Raw genomic sequence first — 21,011 nt, forward strand, 5'->3', positions numbered from 1 at the left:
CACACAAAAAAAGAAAAACTCAAAAAATAAATGAATTTATATGACCCTCAGAGCTCCTTAGGCTCTTTGGTACCTATATTTGTAGCTGGAGATACATGTGCCACAATTATGTTCTAAGTTAAGGGAGTCTGCGTGTGTCATGCATCAAGCATGTAGCGCAAGCTCGTGTCAATAAAAATAGCCATTCAGGCATAATCAAGGTAGAAAAGCAACAACTCACTACATATTTACCGATACCTTTCCTCTAGTCTCCTCTCCTGTGTTCCTTTCACCCACCCAAATGTTTTGGTGTGTAAGCTTTCCTCTCAAGACAATGGAGTCCACAGCATGGCCATCACAAGTTTGAGTGTTGAACAACAGGTGAGATCCCTAGTGAATAATTATACCCAGTTGGAGAAGACTAAACAGTGCTTGGAGCCAGGTGAGAGAAATAGCATTTGGCTTATCTGCTCTGAAATAATATCTGAAAGACTCAATCCATAAAGTTTCCATGTGGTTGAAAGCAAGTTGAAGAGTGAACCCTGGGTCTTAACGTTATGTGTGTGTGTGTGTGTGTGTGTTTGTGTGTGTATGTTTTGATTCATCAAATGTTAGGGAGAAACATTTTATGATAGAAAGAGCATTGGCCCCAGAGGCATGGGTTTAAAGTTCTATATCTGTCACTCTTGCCAGGAGGCTTTTTTAAAAGCTCATTTAATGACTCAGTTAATGCTTTTTACATTTGAAAAAGAATGAGACTTTTTCCGACTTTAAAGTTTGATGATTTTATGGTCACTTTTAGTTTCAGCTTTTTAAGACTCCCCATCTAAATAAACTCTTAGGCTCCATGACGTGTGCCCAACCTAGACATGCCGAAGGGGCTTTGAAATCCAGGCCTGCTTTCAGCCAACTTTATGCATTTATATCAGCTGACTTGTTACTTGATAAAAATGTTCAGGATAATGCAGTCACTTTTTTAAATGCTGTAGAAGAGACCACTTCAGAAACAGATTAGAACAGCCATGATAATGGACCGGAGTCCTGAGGCATTGAGCTGAGAATTCCATCTCCCCCTGCATGAGAGAGGCAGGTTGTTACCCTCTACAGCATCTGAAGTTGGGGATTTGCTCCCTACCCCACTAACTCTGGCTAACAGCTTCCCATCAGCCTACCATCTGTGAATGAATCTGGACCTGCAGATTTATAGTCTCAGTTGGTACCGTGTCTTAGGATGTGGAGGGCAGCTTGCTTTATTTTTCCCTAATGCTGCTTCTTCTCAATCTTAAGAGCTAACTCAAGATTTAGTGAATAATCTATACACACGTTACATGAGCTACTCAGATTCCCTCCCACATCGTGTCTTCCAGACTGAGGAGTTCTTCCAACTGCCTATTCTCAAACGGAAGTTCCTTCTCCCCCTCGATGGTTTTTGCTTCCCTCTGTATCTTAAGGTGTACTTATCAAAACTTCATAAGAACTTCTAGGTTCAGACAAATTTCTGTTTTGTCCAAGGGTAAGACAATACCTTTCACTTTGTTTCCAATATCCTTTGTGATGATGTCCAACAAATTTTGTCAATGTTGGTTTCCTGGTCGTAATCTTTGAACCTTCAGGCAACGGAGTCCTTAGGCTTTCTTCCGCAGTGATAATCAGTTCTCAGGGTCTTCCATCTCATAGAAGAGTTTCAATGATTTCACCTGAACTGTTTCTCCCTGCTCTCATTAGAGCGCCTCTGCTCATTTCAACTCCTGTTCATCCTACTTTGATGATCTTTTTATTACCTGGAAGAACTTAGTTCTGTGCACAAATTTGGAAATTCTCCCATGGTACTTCTTATCTTGATCCCTTGAAAAAAATGTTAAATAAGGCCAGTTCAATATGCCTTCTTAGGGGTTCCTATTATAAACCCTTTTCCTTCCAGAGAAAATGATCATTTATCCCAACTCTTCATTTACTCTCTAAGATAATTCTCTATCTCAAAACATTGTCTCTAATCAATCCCAAGAAAACTCAATTATTTAGCTTTAGTGAGGTGTAATTGATATATAATAAACTGTACACATTTAAAGTAAAATAAATAAATAAACTCTCAACTATTTCTAAACTTCCAAGTATATATAGATAGCTGATTACTTGTGACCTCTCACCCATGGGCCTATTCCACTCAACTAAAGACAACTATGCCGCAGAAATGCACTCAGTCTGTGTAGAATACAGATCTAAATGTCTACCCACTCACGGTGTAATAATATATACTTAATAAAATGCTCGGTAATATTGATGACTGTGGTCTTTAGTGTCCCATGAACCTAAACATGTTGATTAACGGAGTAAAATGTAGATTTCACTGTGTGTTATTTACAGGAGCTTTATTTTTATTAAGGTCATTGCTAGAAAAATATGTTTCTGCTAATAGTATTTATACTATACATCAAAAGTTAAAGTTATTATTTTGGCAAGATCAGACTCCTGATACTCACTTATTTAGTACTGCCCAGTAAATTTTCAAAATTAGAATTCTTTATCGATGAAGAATAAAGAATTCATGATACTTTTATTATTCACCTTTTACATTTGTATCCACTAAGAAGCATTTTCACAATACATGCATATGAGTATTTGTGGATTATTTTAATGTATCTTTCACAATGTTAAAATCTCTTTCAAGACCCATTTGCTGTTAAGAGGTCTTACCTCTGTAATGATGTTAGATGATTTATTGTCATATTTGCAAATGAAAAGGAAAACCATGGCCAGAATTTGTGATGTCACTCTATGTAGACACATATGCATGGAAATAACCTGTAGGTGTTACACACACACATATATAGTCCTATATATGTAAGTATATATATTTTTTATGTATATATTGTGCATACATATGTACGTATATGTATATGTGTGTGTATGTACTCACTTATCTTTCCACCCACCCATACATGCACCCATTGATCTATCTAGCTATCTTCCAACACACAGTACCCCTACAATGATAAAATAGGATCAGAGTTTCATAGAAATATAGAGCTCAAAAGATCCTTAGACATAGTTTAAAAACAAAGAATGTTATTCTTAGAGGTGTAACTCTCCAAGATAGCACCAGTAGAAAGAACTCAGCTGGAACCTAATCCCCATATTCCAATTACAAGTTCAGTTTTCATTCCACCATACCACACTGTCTTTCGCACAGATATCTGTTATACAGATGGATAGATACTGATCCTTAGAAGACAGTGTCAGTGCTGAAACTATTTTCTGTACTGAACACCCTGCTGTCAACTAAATTCTCGTTTGAGTTTTGAAGTTTACTGATGGTTTCTGTCAGTCCCAAGCCCTCCTAGGCATTTTTACACATAATCAATATGAGGAGAACTTCCTGTCTGGCATCAATCAGTTCTTTAAACCACAGTTATCTATTAAAATATTGTTCTTAAGTCAGGAAAAATGGATGTTAGTGTCAAACACAGCTTTGCTCACTCTCACACACACACACACTCACGCAAATTACAAATAGTATTCGACTGCTCTATATTTCAGGCTATTCAGTAACTAGATAAATGAAATATACTTTCTGTCTACATAATTTTTTTTACTATGCCAAGGCATACACACTAGTTGTTCCCTGCAGTACCTGCCGAATGCAACTAAATTTGCAACAGAGTTAATCACTGGCGCAGCTGAATATTTTAAGAGATTTCTCCTCTAGTAGGAAATTCATCTTTTTTCCAAGAAAAGGGCATTTACCCACTCCTTCATCTCCAACTGAAGTAGTTCCGTGATTTCCTTCCTTTCTCTGATTTCCACGCTCCAATTCCCAAAGACAAGCTCATCTCTGATGACCTTTCAGTCTATGAGTATTTGGGGTAGGAGTGGGGGTAGTCCACAGTTAAAATAAAGTTTGTATACAATCACTTTCTATGTTGTTATGAAATTACTCTAAGCTTCCCTAATAATAAACTGACAAAGAAACCATGCAAATGGTTCAGATGTGCATATGGAGATAACTATTATCTAGAAAGCATCCAGATTTCTTAAAAAGCCAAAAAAAAGAGACTGACTCACTCAGGATATATGGAAATATAAGTGAGGTAGGTGGGCTAGAGTGTATGTCATTATCAATAAAGCCCTAGGAGAAAATCATAATTTGAAAAGATACATGCACCCCAATGTTCACTGTAGCACTATTTACAATAGCCAAGACATGGAAGCAACCTAAATGCCCACCAACAGATGAATGGATAAAGAAGATGTGTCATACACACACACACACACACACACACACACACACACACACACACACTGGAATATTACTCAGCCATAAAAAAGAATGAAATAATGCCATTTGCAGCAACATGTATGGACCTATCATACTAAGTGAAGTAAGCCAGACACAGAAAGACAAATATAATATGATATCACTTATATGTGGAATCTAAAAAAAATTATACAAATGAACTTATATATGAAACAGAAATAGACCCACAGACATAGAAAACAAACTTATGGTTAGCCAAGGGGAAGGGGGTGAGGGATAAATTAGGAGTTTGGGATTAACATATAAACACGACTACATATAAAATCGATAACCAACAAGGACTTCCTGTATAGCATAGGGAACTATATTCAATATTTTGTAATAACCTATAAGGGGAAAGAACCTGAAAAAGAATATGTATGTATATATATATAACTGAATCACTTTGCTGTACACCAGAAAGTTATACAATATTGTAAATCAACTATACTTCAAGAAAAAAATTAAATTAAATTAAAACTAAAAAATAAAATAACCCCCTAGATATATTTTTGCATAACTGAATTAAATTCTTAAAACCCCCAAAATGAATGTTTTAACTGAATTTGAGAAATGAAGACTAAACTAAATCTTGGGTTTAGAACTAATTTGATTCATAATGGAAGGAAGTTAGAAAATAACATTTATTAAGAACAACACTGTTTAGCAATCCTATATGAAGATATAACACACAAAATATCTCCTATTACTTCCCTGTTAGAAGAGCTCTTTGCTTTAATACTTACACTACAGAGAATTTAATTAGTTCTCAATCAAATATTCTTCAGCCAGTGATTATACAGCAATAAAACATATTTGCATCTGCAAACTCAAGGTAACTTTTATAAGAACACAGTGGTTGGAGAAAATCTTGAGTTACATTCCAAATACATTGGGTAAAACTTCAGACTCCTGTGTAGACATTTTGAAAAGCCTGCAAAGTGTCACAGAAGAGGATGTGCAACTCTGATGTTACTGGGGTTAAGAGAGGCCATGTTACTGCAAAGCAATGTTTGTTAAAACCATATTAATCATTAGGTGATTAGGATATGATGATTTTAAATATCTATATTATAACAATATTTTGTTTCTTTTGTTTCATTGCGTTTCAGGAAATTTGTTGGAGTTGTTGGGCTAACATATAAAACATATTAAAGGTTTCCATTAAAATAATAGGAAATCATTTCCTGGTTACATTTTAACAAAAACTGCTTGATTTTTACAAATGGATTCCTGACCTTAAGCAGGAGACACCTTTACATATAGTATCACATTTACTTTATTTTACATAGAATGTCACTAAAGTTTACCACAATCCATTTAGGTATCATTGCCTTTTACAAATAATGAAACTAAAACTGAGAGATTAAATAACTTACCCAATGTCACACAGCTCATGAGCAGGGGAGATCAGAATCCAATTCAATAGCCTTTGAATTTTTCACTATATAGTAGGACCATAGTTCAACTAATCAGGTATTTATTGAGTTTCTAACTGTGCATAACATTTGGTGTTAGGCATTGGAGGGGCACATAATGATGCCTACTTCTTGCATCACTACAGTTCACAATCTAGTAGAAGGCAAGTGCACACATTGTTCTATTTAAGAGTCTAAGAGGAAACAGGAAGGTGAAAAATGGCAAATATTTATGCAAACAGGAGTTTTACAGGCCATCTTGAAGGGCAGTGTATTTAATACAGGACTAGAAGGGTACAGATATTACAGAGAGGTCTGATATGAACTAGGGCATAAAGGGTAGGGCATCGCAAGCACAGATTACAATGTGAACAAAGGCATGGAAAAAGTGACAGCATATGCAGAGAGATGTAGGTAAGGAAAGCCTTGGAAGGTACTGAAGAAAACAAGTATACATGATACTTGTTAAAGATAGCAAGGATAAGTCAGGGAGACTACTACAGAGGGGCTGTATAGTAGGAGAGGGAGATGGGGCTCAACTCCTAATATAATAAGAACAAGTAGAGATATAAAGGCAAGGAGCAGGGTGGGGGTCAGTGGATAGAAAATCACTAAGAGGAAACATCAGGGGTAAGGAGACTTCTGGCTAAACCAATTGGCAGAACTTTTTTCTGTAGTCAGGCTAGGGTGGTAAGACATGAACGGTGAGGGATAAAGAGTTTGACCATATATCAAGGGTAGAGGATTTTTGCTAAACTGACCCACCAGAATTCATGCTAATACTAGTCTAAATGGGCCAAGGACAGAGCCTAAGGTCAGGGACTAGTTAGAAAGAGGACTCAGAGAAGCCTGACTCGAGTTTGGTCAAAGAAGAGTGCTATGGTCTGAATATTTATGTTCCCTCAAAATGTATATGTTGAAATCCTAACCCCCCAGATTGGTGGTATTAGGAGGCGGAGCCCTTGGAAGGTGATTAGGTCATGAGGGTGGCACCCTCATGAATGGGATTCATGCCTTTTATTTCAGATTTTTTGTGACTATTCTTATTATTTTAATTGAAATATAGTTGGTATACAATATAAGCTACAGCTGTACAATATAGTCATTTGCGATTTTTAAAGGTTATACTCCATTTATAGTTATCATAAAATATTAGCTATAGTCCCTGTGCTGTACAGTATATCCTTGTAGCTTATTTTATACATAATAGTTTGTACCTCTTAATCCCCTACCCTCTCCCCTTCCCTCTCCCCACAGGTAGCCACCAGTTTGTTCACCACATCTGTAAGTCTGTTTCTTTCTCATTATATTCACTTGTTGGTTGTATTTTTTAGATTCCACAAATTCCTTCATGAATGGGATCAATGTCTTTTAAAAGAGGCTCCAGAGAGCTCACTAGCCCCCTTCTACCATGTGAGGACACAGCAAGAAGGTTCTGGCTATGAATCAGGAAGAGGGCTTTCACCAGAATGAGACCATGCTGCTACCTTGATCTTGGACTTCAGGCCTCCATAACATTACAAAACAAAGTTCTGTTGTTTATAAGCTACCCAGTCTGTGGTATTTTGTTACAGCAGCCAGAATGAAAAAAGACAGAGAGAGAATCTTTGCCAGAGGTCCTTCCTTCCTCCCTTCCTCCCTCTGGCCTTTCTTCCTTACTTTACTTATTTCACTCTCCAACGCATATTCATTTAGTATCTGCTTTAAGGAACTGAACAGATGGAAAACACAGGTTGAGCTATAAAGATTACTATTCTTATAGTATACAGTTTATTGGAGGAAGAGATAAGCGTCTGTGACAGAGCATGACATGCACAATTTTATTTTAGATAAACTGTCAGGAAGACCTTTCCATGGAAGTGACATTTAAACTGAAGTTTGAAAGATGAAAATGTAGTAATGTTGGCAAATCTGGAGTGATTTTTGTAAGGACTTACTACACATTTTACTTTATTCTATACGCAATAAGTTGTCAAATGTGTTTGAAGATAGAGGATGCATTCTAATAGTGTGGATAAGAGCTTGCATTTAGCCTGAATATTAAAGAGGCCCCAGGAAACCCGACCATAAGGAAACCCAAACTCTGCTCCCAATACAAATGCTACTTTTTAAAAAACTTTCACCCTTTGGTCAACCTACTGTCCATTGAATTTGTTGAGGTTTGTGGATATTAAGACTTAAGCAAGAGATGCAACTTGATTATAGTACAGTAGTTTGAATTTAAGCAAAATGGTATGCCTGAAATGTAGGGGCCTTTTTGTAATGTAATTTGAAAATGTGGTGAGTTTCTTTGAATAGGCAACCCAGACTGACCATTCAGTGGCTCTCCATAAGAGCGACTACAACACCCAATTAGCACCATAAAAGGGAGAGTCGACATGACAGAGATGTGAGGTGACCATTTTTACCCACACCACACGCTGCCATTGTGGTTACACCTACTGGTGTAAATACTTGGTGAAAGAGGCAGTGCACCTCCCTGTGACTGCAGGCTACTGAACAAAATCACCAACCTCCCTTCAATAGGAGCATATAAAATTCTAGGCCTGGAGAAGAACAAGTAATAAAGTAACTATTTACTCTCCCCTGAGTTCATTATCCTCTTCTCTTCTCCCTACTGGGTCGAAGGAAGGCAGAAGATAACATTAAAGCTCATTTTCAGGGTCTGCATGTTCAGTTGTACAGGTGGTGCACTGCATATTTATACGAGTGTCATTCACTTTCTTTACATGAATGGTGCCCCCTGGGAATTTTAGAGGGCACAACCTGTGAATCTGTATATGGCAGGCCTGCTTAATTTGGTTTTGCTCATATATTGTGAGCTTTTGTGTTGCTTATTCATTTTGTGTTCTCTGTGTTCATTTGTTTTGAGAAACAAACCTGATATCCGTTTCCTCCTTGGAACCGTAAAATTCATCTTTAAATATATCTATATAGGTAACAAACAGAATATTATTTATGTATATGTAAGTTTATTTATTTATTACAATAACCTAGGAGGTAAGACTTTACAAATAAACAAATGTGCAGAAATATGAACTAACTTGCTTGTGAATAACAGACCTGGAGCATGCCTCAGAGAAAGTGTGTAAAATGGCTCAATACTAGAGAAAGCATAGAAGCAAATATCCACTGACACGGCACTAATAGAAAAGCTATCAAAAGTCTAAATCTGAGCAGAACCGGGAAGAAAGGAAATCATAAGAGGGATGAGACCTTGCTAAATAAATACATTTTTATTTCCATAATTAGAGGTAAGCATAAGGAAGAGATGAAACTAATTCCTAGTGTCAAGCCTATGTAAGTGGAAAGGTTGTCATTTCAGTTAACAGAATTTCATGTTTAGATTCAAAACAAGTATTTGTGTCAAAGAACCAATTCCAGGAGATTCCATGAGACATGCATATTTATATTCATTTTTCTGCATCAATGCTTTCAAGCTTTTAACCCATCCTTCTGGTGGGAAAGAAAAAAACATAAAAATATGAAATATCTTATCAAGCTTTAATTATGGTTACTTCTTGATTTAAAATTACTCTTTATTAAGTTAAAACGAAGATATTCTAGACTAACTCCAAAGCAGAATTGAAATGGCACACGAAAATGATCAAACATGATTCAAGCATCTCATTTAACTGAGATTTTACTACGTTTGTGTAATGATGTCTAAAATTGTGTTTTCATTAAACATAGCAGAGTAGAGCGAAACAGGGAGAGTCATCCGATAGACCTTGTTTGAATCTAAACATATTATCTATTACTGTAACTTTGAGAAAATCACTTAATTTGCATCAGCCTCAATGCCTTTATCTCTGAGAACGGTAATACCTATCTTGCATGGGGCTTGAGATCAAATAAGTTAAAACACAAGCAGAGTGTCTAGCAATTACAGTTGCTCAGTAAATAGCTCTTAATATTACCAATGTTCTCTGATGTGGGAAAACTATTACATAATAAAAAGATCCTTAATCGGGTATCTTTAAAATCAGGCTGAATGCAAAGAACTTCAGATTTTATGTCCCCCCTTTTTTTATTTTTACCCAGAGAATAATGCAATTCAGAAAACAGAGGGAGAGATTAATTTCCACTTAAACTGAAAAGTCATCATTATAAGATTTTTTTCATCATGTGCTATAGTACATTAAATAGAACCATAAAATCTTTGTTACCTCTCTATTGAAAGGTAGAATGTGGTGTCCCTCTTCTTGAATATGGGCCGATCCAGTGGCTTATTCAATCAACAGAATGCAAGAGAAAAGGTGTTCTTGCACTTGTGAGGTTAAGTCACGGGAAGACTTACAGATTCCAGCCAAGTCTCTTGAAATGTTTACTTTGGGTGAAGCCACTCACTATGTAAGAATTCAACTACTTTGAGATATCCAGGTTGCTAAGACTCCAAAACTACACCGAGAAATTTCATGGAGAAAGACAGAGACAGAGGGAAAACCAGCCCCAGATTTTTCAGCCTGTGCAGCCCAACTCAAGCCCCAGATTTGTGAATGAAGATGCCATCTTGGTTGGACATTTCAGCACCAAAAGATGTGACTCAAAGAAAACTTAGCCAGAACCAAGGCCCCAGACATATGACACCAGTCAAGTAGTCTAATCTATCTCCAATCATTCAAGCCACCACAGCTGAGGCCCAGTCATGATGGAGCAGAGATGAGCCATCCCCAGTATTCTTTATCTTTATTCTTAGCTCACAAAGTCCTGACTATAACAACATGGTTTCTATTGTATCTACCACTGCGTTTTGGAATGGTTTGTTATACTGCAATAGGTATCTGGAATATATGTCTTGATCATTTCTTACAGTTCTAAAGCCACGGAACTCCTTTTACCCATATTCAGGGAGAATGCTATCTCTTGCTTATTTTCAGTCTCCCTTTGAGTCACAGAATCTGTTCAGAAGCTTCCTTGGACAGAGTCAGTAAAAGAAAAGTCTTGATTACAAAACTCCATTATTACAACCAGGATAAAAGAACAGCCACATCTGCTCACACACACCCCATTTTTTCACCACATCATAAACAATGGATTGGCCAAATTTTTAAGTGCTTGACTCTGATTGAAAGTAAGCAACTTTCCATCTTCAACCTCTTCCCCTCCAACTCAACTTAGAGTGATGCTCTAGTCAACCTCCGGACTTCCTGCTGCACCTCCCATCTCTGAAATGAGAAGTGAAGAAAAAACATCTTCAGAAGACTTCTGATATCAAGACAAGGGATAGAACAAAGGCCAAAGCAGCAATATTGCCATCCAGAGGAAAAACTACTGAACCTACACTGCAATATTCAGAAGGAAAGTCAAGACATGAGAGAACTAAGTGTAAAGCACAGCTATATTGGTGGCTTCTATTTAAATAATCAAGGTCAATAAGTAGGCCTCTGGGATGATGATCCCTATACCCTGTTACTTGCACCAGAATTGGGACATAACCAGGAACGAATAGTTCAGGAAGCTAGAGTCACTGACACTGAGAGCCAACTACAGGGAACACCAAACATCCGGGGCTATTAGTTCACGTGCTTCTGTACCTAAATTTGGAAAGACTGTAAGACTTTCTGAATCTTCAGGTAACTTGCATACTATTCTAATCACAAGCAATCATGCTCCCTCTTAAGCTAAACCATACAACTTCAGAATCAGGTGTTACTTCTTATTGGTACCACTGTCCACTAAGCAAAGACAGAAATACAGAAGTAATCCTGACCCCTGCCTTTCCCTCATATATTCCCCCTCCCCACTTTTCCCTCTTTCCCATATATTACTAGGTTTAATCAGTTCTGCTGCCTAGAGATCTGTTAAAGTCCTTCATTTTAATCATATTCCTCTGCCCTGATTCAGATCCTTGTCATCACTAGCCTAGGCTGCCCTCTATCTATTTCTGCCCCTCCCATCTGAACTGTTGCCCTTCATATTCATCCTCAACACTACTATCAATATTATTTCTAAATTGCAAATTTGACCATCAACTGTCTAAAGACTTCAACATCTTTCCATTGCACTAATGATAAAGTCCAACTTCTAAACATGTCATAAAGGTCTCCATTTTTTGGCCTTGCTCTGCCAATTTAACTAATGTCTTTTTTTAGTAATTAAAATCTACTATCCTTGTTGTTTTACAAGTGTTAGCAGTTGCTGTTCTCACTGTTGAAAATATTTCCCCCTTTTGTTCACTTAGAAAACTCCTATTCATCCTTTAAAACCCAAATGCAGTGAAACTGATTTTCTCTCTCACTCAAATCACTTTCTCCTCAAAACTGTAATTTTACCTCTGTGTAGCTCAATTGTTTGTTATACTCTAATGACAACAGATTCTTAAATATACTCATCTTTGTATCTTAATATCCGATAATATGACTGACATTTAACAAACGCTAAATATACTCCACACTTGAATTGATTGAATTGAATTAAACTGAATCAATCACTCTCAAGAACACTAACGATTGTTAGGGTTTCCTGCATCAAGAGTACAAATCACGCTGAATTTTCATAATACTGCTAGTTTTGATTGAGGCACAGCAAACAAGTTTACAACAGATTTCCCCTGTGAAAATAATAACTTCAGTAAAAGATAACAAATACACTCAGAAGTCTATAAAGGAGGCAGGGTAGTCTAGGGGATTCTGTTCTCATCCAAAGACTTGCTGAGATTTGATTCAGAGGGGAAAGATTGATTTTTCTAGCTTAAGTTAAACGAGGCATCGAACAAATGTCAAAAGCAGGACATGGACTTAGATTCTTCACTGTCACACCAGTAAGGTTACCATCCTTCCATCTCCTTTAGAACAAACAAGAAAGCCTGCTGTGGACCGTGAACAAAACAACTGTGAATTTACACAGCTCCTTAAACTTCTAAGCTGTGTACTGAGAGTGAATTAGAGGTCTCCTCCAGATAGCATTGCAAATGAGCATTATTTTATTTTCACCAAGCCTTTCAGGTGATACATGCAACAAAATCAGCAAAGTCAGTACTCACTGTGGCAGACAAAGTAACTATTATGTATCTGTCCTAAAAGTTCCTGTGATGTTCTGGCTAGTTTTGCTTAAGTAATATTTATAACATTTATGAGAAAGGAGGACAAAAATGAACCTGATGCTTTTGTGGAGAAGGAATTCCCTGGCTGAGCAGAAAAACCTGCCAAAGTTTTGGTGTTTCTTGTTTGTTTGTTTGAAACAAGATTGAAGGACCGTATAATGCAAGATGAACCCATTAACAGTTAAAAGGGACAGGACACACTAAAGAGACTCAGCTAGGGCCCTGGTAAATTATCAAAAATTGTGGGCTTTCTTAGTGAGAGTCTATGATTTGAGAAATTCATGAGGAGAAAAGGCGGAGGGCCTTGGGCACCTGAAAATGAGAATTGCTGCATTGAACTAGGCTGACTTTGGCAATGCATTTTGAAGAAGGCAGTCATATGGAATGTAACGAATAAATAGAGCATATCAGAGCCTGAAAACCTGAGAATAGGTTCATGTGGGTGAAACGAGGTGAAGCACGGTACTTGGTACACTATAAACCCTCAGTAACATTGGCTGGTTTTGAATGAAATGAAACCTAACCTGAATCCAGTCCCTGCTCGGTAACAGCGGGGAAGATAATGGGTGCCTAGGCAACGTCTAGCAAGTTCTGGGATAGAGGCGGCTCCCAACTGTTGCGTCGCCAGGGGCCACAGAACTCAGTCGGGAAGGGAGAAGGGAGGAATCTATGCGGAGGACCGGACACTCTGGCAGGAAGTAGAAAGCGAAGAAAACTAAACGACCATTGGTGAATTTCAACACCACGTCGTGAATTTCAGGTAATTTTCCACTTGTTTATTCAGATGGAAAACTCGGATTCCAACGGTGAAGGAGATGGAGTTTCGGCCCAACACATAAGTCAAAAGGACCGATTGGTTCGGGAAGAAGATTTCTCCAGGTTCGTAAATAATCGGAGTGAAGAAGATTACGAATTTATGAGAGACAACAATCTTCTAGGCATTCCAGGTGAAAGTATGGAAGAAGAGTTGCTGACAAGACTTCAGCTAATTAAAGAAAACGCACCACAAGACTCAGATGAAAATACAGGTATATTTTGCTTTTGGAGGGAATAGGATGGAATGAATAAGGAACTTCATAATAGTAAATAGTAACTTCATAATAGTAAATAGTAAATTATACAGAAGTGACTTAAATTAATTTGGTAAGTAACTTCTCATAAAAAGAACTGGCATTTACTTGATTTTTGGTGAGAATGTCAAGGTATGTTTGTTTGTTTTCCTGATTCACATTTGGGTTGTTTTAATTGGGAAACAGTGCAAAGTAGCCTATTTGTATTTTTCTTGGTTTTCTACCTCAACTGAAAGTCCCTCCTACTTCCTGAATTATTTTTTCTACATAGACATGTAAAAAAAGCAAACAGAAATATTCTCAACTGGGGACAATTGTGCTCTCTCCAACACCTGGGGACATTTGACAATGGCTAGAGATATTTTTGGTTGTCACAGGGGAGGCATGGGTGTTACTAGCATCTAGTGGGCAGAGGCCAGGGATGCTGCCAAATATCCCACAATGCACAGGATAGCTCCCCAAAACAAAGAATTGTCCAGCACCAAAAGGTCAATAGTGCTAAGGCTGAGAAACCCTGCCAGAGCCTCAGGTCTGGTGCCTTCCCTCCCAGTGTGAAGCAGAGGATTTTGCTGTCTAGTGAAGAGGAGACTATAATACTTTGGTTCTTGAATATGGTCTTATAGGTACCATGCTAGGTTCAGTCTATTCATTGGATCTGACCTTCAATTTAATGTCAATTAAAAATCTTGGTAACATTAAGAAGTATTCAAAATGCAAACACTTTTAAACCTCTAAAACTTGTTTATGTTTGGGCAATAACCTTATATTTTAAAACAGCTTATCTATTATCAAAAGCATGTAAGTGAAGAGCCTAGAAGTAGTCATGTTGGAGACTAATGAAAATTAGACAATAATGCAAATTGAACTAAAATACTAGCATTGTACCTTAACTGGTGTTTACCTTGTTTAATTGCATTAGTGTTTTTGACAGTGGACTGAAAAAAAAGTCTCTTGACATTCCTCCTACAGTGGTACACAGGGCTGTGTATATGATGAAATACTGAAAATAGACTTCCTCCGGATTCTCTTTTTAAAAAATTCTCTAAGTTTATCTAGGATCAGCTCACTCTTTTCGGATGGAATCGAAACTTTTCTACCTTTACTTATAAATCTACACAGTGCAGTTTATAAAATATTAACTCTATAAATGTGAAATCAGTTTAAAACATCTGAGTATTTAAGTTCTCATTTTTTGTTTGTTTTTGAAACAAAGTTTCAGAGTGCTATTTTATGATGGTTCTAATTTTGGTAGTTCTTTTATGCACCCTCCCCATTTTTTTTGTTAACAGACAGAGGAGACTCTTCAGATGATGTGTCTAGTGGTGACTCTATAATAGACTGGCTTAACTGTTCTGGACAAACTGAAAATATGACAAGTGGACAAAGAGAAAACCAATCTTGGAGAGAAGAGAGCCAAATTAATCCTAAAAGTGATCAGTTCATATTCAGTTTAGAAATAAATGTTAACCTTGATAATGGGAGTCCAAATCCAGAGAATGAAGATGTAGCATCTGCAAGACTTCCCAGAAGAGAAAATATGGAAGACAGCCAAAGGCAAGTGGAAAGTCCACAATCTGAATCAATATTTACAAGACCATCTATGTCTGAACAAGATACAACTGAAACATTAATGGAATTCCCACCTACCACAAGTCAGAGAAGAGCAAGAAGTAGGAGCCCAGAGTATCGGAGAACCAGAGCAAGAATTGAAAGTTGGTCACCTTCATGTTCACTTAGGGAAATTGTACAAAGACTTAATCATAGTATACCATCTCAGAATTTTGAGCAGCCTCTGCTAAGTGAGAATGCGAGATTTTCTAGAACTGAGCACCAGGAAATATTGAGACAGCAAATGACTGGATTTGAGTTGCAAAATAGAGGTCTTATTGAAACTTCTAGAACAAGGAATGCCGTTCGTGGAGAAAATTCTCCAGATACAACCAGCAGTGGTGAATCTTGGGGAATGAGGGAAATATATCCAACCATACCCTTCAATCTTGAAGTAGGACAAGTTCATTCTGGAGCATATTCTCAGAGAGACAGCAGAGCTAGTAGAACTCAGTTAACATCTGAGACACCAAACAACACTGTCACTTCTGAAAGTGAACGAGGACTGAGGCATATGTATTCACATTCTGAGCAGGCAGGTGTGAGAGCTTATGTCAATACCATTAGAAATCCCATTTGTAGAATATTAAATACTACCTTAAATGATACAACATCTGTTCCAATTCAGAGCACGTTAAGGCAGACAATGACAGAATTTAGTAACTCAAGTAACCTTATGGACAGTGACAGTAATTTAGAGCATAGTGTCTCACCTCCAAGTCAAAACATGGAATGGCTAGAGTCACCTAATGGTAGTAGTAGTGGTATATTTGGTTCTGATTCAAATCCTAGCTATGATACCCATTCAAGTTCCACACTGATTTGTCATTCAAGCCCCGATTGTATGTCTATTTCCAGTTCTAGTCTTATTTCCAGGTCCAGCTCAAGTGATGAAAATTCAGAAATTAGCTCACGGGTCCCGGAAGATCCCACATGCCGCGGAGCGGCTGGGCCCGTGTGCCATATGTAACAATTGAACTGAATCACTAGTTCCTGAAGGAATTATTGGGCTTTCCCCAATTTCTGTTCCATAATAAAAGGAAATATTAAAAAGTCAAACAATGTTGTTCAATCTGACAATAAAAATTAATTTCACACCATAGCAGTTCACTGAATTTCAATAAAAACTTAGCATGTGCACTGGGTTGGGATGTTCCTGATTCTATGGGAGAAATGTCTTAATATGATATAATGAATCTAGATAGATCCTAGTAGTATTATCTAGTCATGTAAATCCCAGACATCTCTTAGCCCTGTACAATCCTGGCTGTGCATGCAAAGAAACAGAAACCCAACCAAATATCAATAATTAAGAAGCAATTTAAGACTACATTAGAGTCATTCACATAAAGAAGTCATGTTACATTCATAGAATGCCATAAAAAGCTTGAAACCCTTCTCTTCCTCTCTCTCTCCACAGCAGTTTATCCCACCTCCCTAACACTACCTTAAAGTTTCTCCTATTCCCCACTACCAATGTATCAGTCAGTTCTAGCTAAAAACTGATGGCACACTTTAAAAGAGTGATGGAATAGCATTTAATGAAGAGACTGAAGTGTGTAAAGAATGAAGGGAAACCAAGAGATGATGAAGTACCTTGAGGCTAGCAGCTGTGAGAAGCCAGTATTATAACCACTAGGTTTGAAGGGGCATAGAGAGACAGCAGTTCCTGCAACCCAGAATGTCTTATTAGAGTTGTAGTAGAAGCCCACCCAACAAGAGATGTAACCTTAGAAAATGGCATCCACTGTCAACCTGAAGTTTGGAAGGGGGCAGATCATGGAAACAAATACCCTTGCCTTCTTTCCTCCTGACTTCTAATCTCGTCAGTAGTTCATATTAACCAAACCCAACCTGAAGACACAGAGAGACTGGTCCATGAAGCTGATAAAGGTCAGCCTCCTGGAATCATGGAGCAGGGTTAAGAAGGATGGCGAGTAGATCCGGTAAGCAAATCAGAGACCATCTACCACAACCAGTATTCCCAACTCTCTTCAAACCCAGTCTGTGTATGCTTTCTTGCCTCTTCCGCTTCCGCTTGTTCTCTATTCCACTCTATGACTCAGCTCTTTAACAACCCTCTCTATTTTCCTTTCATTTACTCAGATCTTGTATTTTTTTTTTTTTTTTTTTTTTTTTGGTACGCGGGCCTCTCACTGTTGTGGCCTCTCCCTCTGCGGAGCACAGGCTCCGGACGCGCAGGCTCAGCAGCCGTGGCTCACGGGCCCAGCCGCTCCACGGCATGTGGGATCTTCCCAGACCGGGGCACGAACCTATGTCCCCTGCATCGGCAGGCGGACTCTCAACCACTGCGCCACCAGGGAAGCCCCAGATCTTGTATTTTTAAAAGTGATAAGATGACAAAGCCTTAGAACTTAATTACCTTTCTCTTAAACATGTCACACTTTGATTTGCTGTGATTGTAAACAACTAAGGAAAAAGGGCAGTTAGAGGTATGTCTTTAATTTTTGCTTCTTAAATATATTCAAGCTTCAATTTCTTTCTATATATGTTTAGTTCATATAATTTTTAAAACAGATTCTGATTTCTTATAAAGGGTTTTATGGTTTATATATGACTCTTAATCCTTGTGTGAATGACCCAAAGTACCCAATTGCTGCTTGGAGCCTCACAAGCTGCAATATGAAAGCCTTAAAGGTAAAACTTGGCTTCAAGAAACATGTCTACATAGTTCAATTCTAATTGTCCCCAGTAAAACCATCACCCAAAACCCCGAGTATTTGAAATCAAAATTTAGGTCATGCTTCCTTCCAACCTAAACACAGTGAAGGATTTTTCTCCTAATTCAGCCCGAAAACTATTTTTGGGGGGTTGTATTGGCCAGTCCAGAAAATTTTGCTTAAAATTTTCAATCCTGGTATAGGTGAGAGTACATTGTATTATAACCTAAAGCAATAATCAGAAATTTTGTGCAATGTGCAACCTATACAAATGTAGGCAGTGTTAAGTATACACCTTCTCTAAAAGGTTAAATTCAGAAACATCACTGACCTTTCTTTTCTATGTGAATTGCTGGCAGCCACAGTATTTGCACATAACTACAAAATATAAATGGGGAGTGGTGGTGAAGTTTTTGAAAACATCTTTGAGGTAGCATATTTTTCACACAGAAGATATCTGCATGGCCAGAAATGAAGGCTTGGATCAAACCTCTGAAATTTACATTAACTTCTGAAAGTTGCTTGAATAGTCTGATTTTTAGGAAGTATTTTTGATATCAGATATACTTCATTTAAAGTGAGTAGAATAATTATAACAGTACTTGGCTTTCATACTATCCTAACAGATTAAAACCTTCCAAAGGATGATAATTGCTTAATTAATGCTTCAGTACATTCACATGCACCTTCTCTGGTCGACAGAATTCTAAGATGATGCCCAATGATCCTTGTAGTAGCCCCTCTCCTTGAATATGAGACCTGTGAATGTGATGGAATATCATTCCCATTATTAGATTATGATATATAGCACAGTTGATTGGGAGATTATCCAGAGTGAGCCTGACCTAATCAGGTGAGCACTTAAAAGGCACAGAGAGGACTTCTAATCCAGATAAGATGGTTTATACTTCCCTCTCCCTGCTCCCCCTTTATACGCACAACTATATATTCTGGAAATAATATGAGGCAACCAAAGGAGATCTCTGAAAGGTCTAGAGAAGGTGAATTGCCTAGGGACCCTCAGAATGGATGAACAACCTCATGGCAGGGCACCTTATGACCCTCTACCAACAAAAAAAATGTGATCCAGGCCCAGCATTTCCTAACTCCCAACTTAGTAACAGGAAGTGGCTCAAAGAGGCTCTTCCTCCATCACATCAAATGGGAATCCCCCAAACACCAGGCGAGCCTTGCAGAACCTGCAAGGACGAACAATTGGAAGCCCTGATGACAATAAGTGACCAGGGAAAGTGCTTTCCTTCCCCACTGGGCCTGAGATCCCCCTTCACCAGCCAGACACATCAGTGGCTAAGGGTCCCAGCAAAAGTGCTCCTACCACAAAAAGCTCCCACCTGGAAAATGCTCTCCTCAGATGGGCCTGAGACTCCTCTCCCCTCCCCAGAAACATCTGGCAACTTGCTCGTACCAGCAACGGAGATCCCTCCACAGAAAGCTCTCAACCTGGTAAGCACCCTCCACTCCTTATAGTCCAGGGAGACCCTGTCACAAGTGCCTGGCCCAGGAAGGACTCTTCATCAAGTGTTCCAGAGATTCCCTTCCCTCAGCAGAAGTACCAAGTGCCATATCCTGGGGAAGCTACTTCAGACCCCATAAGCATCATGAGAAGGGACCAGAGGTAACCCCACCTGCACAAGAGAAACAGACCAAAAGAGTACCACAAAGGTTCTGAAAATTAGGTTATCATTTAACCACAGTCCATAAAAGTACAGGAAATGTGTGCCAAACCTATAAAGAGTGAATGCCTGCTAAAAATTAAAAAAAAACACTTTAAATAGGGACCAAAGTATCCTAACATAATAGCCAAAATGTCCCAAAGACAATAAACTATCACTACTTATACCAAGAACCAGATACATGACAGCTTGAATAAGATGTGATAGATGATGCCAACGCAAAATGAATTAGATGTTAGAATTATCTGACAAGGGTTTAAAAATGCTGAATTCAGACCTTTAAGACCTTGAACACAGAACCTAGTCACTCCATGCCAGTATCCCAACCTACAGAACTGTGAGCTAATACAGGGATGCTGTTTTAAGCCATTACATTTGTACTAATTTCTTATGCAGCAACAGAAAACTAATACAACTTCTCATCTGGGATCCATCCTGTACCTAGAAAATGATTATAATGAGTCCTAGACAAGTAAATGGCTTAATGTCTTGGTTCTAGGCCCACTACGACATGATATTCTACCATTTTTCCCAAGAATGGAATCCCTAATTCCTGCTACTGAAGCTCCTAGAGGACAGTATCCTTCCTGTTTGAACAACCACCAATATCGTATCGCTCTAACTTTACTTCACATCACCCTATCTCATTGTACCAGTGTATGCTGCTTATATCATAAACCCAGTTCAACACTCTGACTTTGAAACTATATAGCCACTTATTTTTGTCTCAAAGCGATTGCTGAGTATTATATTGCTCTTCCAAATCATATTCCTCTCTGTCTGCCCTGACAAATCAGAAATGGAGAAGATTTGTACCTGAATCTGCTGAGCTCAACCTGATACGTTTTTTACATTACAGTATATCAGTTTAAATACACAGCATCACTGTGATTGTGAGCATAAATATTTCCATCTTAAGAATTTTCTCTGTATTTTCTTTGTAGTTTTAAAAATATTTGTTTATTTTGGCCTAATTCCAAAAAAAAAAAACCCTTATCTGAATAACAAATTCTTTTTGAAAGTAGTTATAGCCTGTGGATAAGCTTTTGACAGCAATATAAAATCTATCTTTTTTTGGCTAACCATGAAAATAAGTTGTGCTCTCAATATTCCATGAAGAATTAAGTATAAAGATTCTTTTGTAAATGCAAACAAGCCTGAGCATTGAACAACATGAACATCAAAACACTGCATGTACTGGAAAGTTCACAAAGAAATGTGA

The 21,011-nt window shown here is 38.0% G+C and overlaps 1 protein-coding gene and 1 pseudogene across 2 annotated transcripts in view; one reads left to right on the plus strand and one right to left on the minus strand.

Moving 5' to 3' along the window:
* Positions 1 to 21,011, minus strand: part of LOC307055630 (centrosomal protein of 78 kDa-like) — a 324,466-nt pseudogene that overhangs the window by 226,660 nt on the left and 76,795 nt on the right. The gene's annotated exons all lie outside the window — the stretch shown is intronic.
* LOC307056607 (E3 ubiquitin-protein ligase RLIM-like) lies at positions 328 to 19,735 on the plus strand (the record flags this gene model as incomplete). Its single annotated transcript, XM_079709433.1, has 5 exons — positions 328 to 360; positions 13,521 to 13,764; positions 15,096 to 16,330; positions 18,890 to 18,948; positions 19,498 to 19,735. The coding sequence occupies 5 exons, from the start codon at positions 328 to 330 to the stop codon at positions 19,733 to 19,735; spliced, it is 1,809 nt and encodes a 602-aa protein (XP_079565559.1).

This window comes from Hyperoodon ampullatus, assembly GCF_949752795.1.
Source record: "Hyperoodon ampullatus genome assembly, chromosome: 7".
Lineage (NCBI taxonomy): Eukaryota > Metazoa > Chordata > Mammalia > Artiodactyla > Ziphiidae > Hyperoodon > Hyperoodon ampullatus.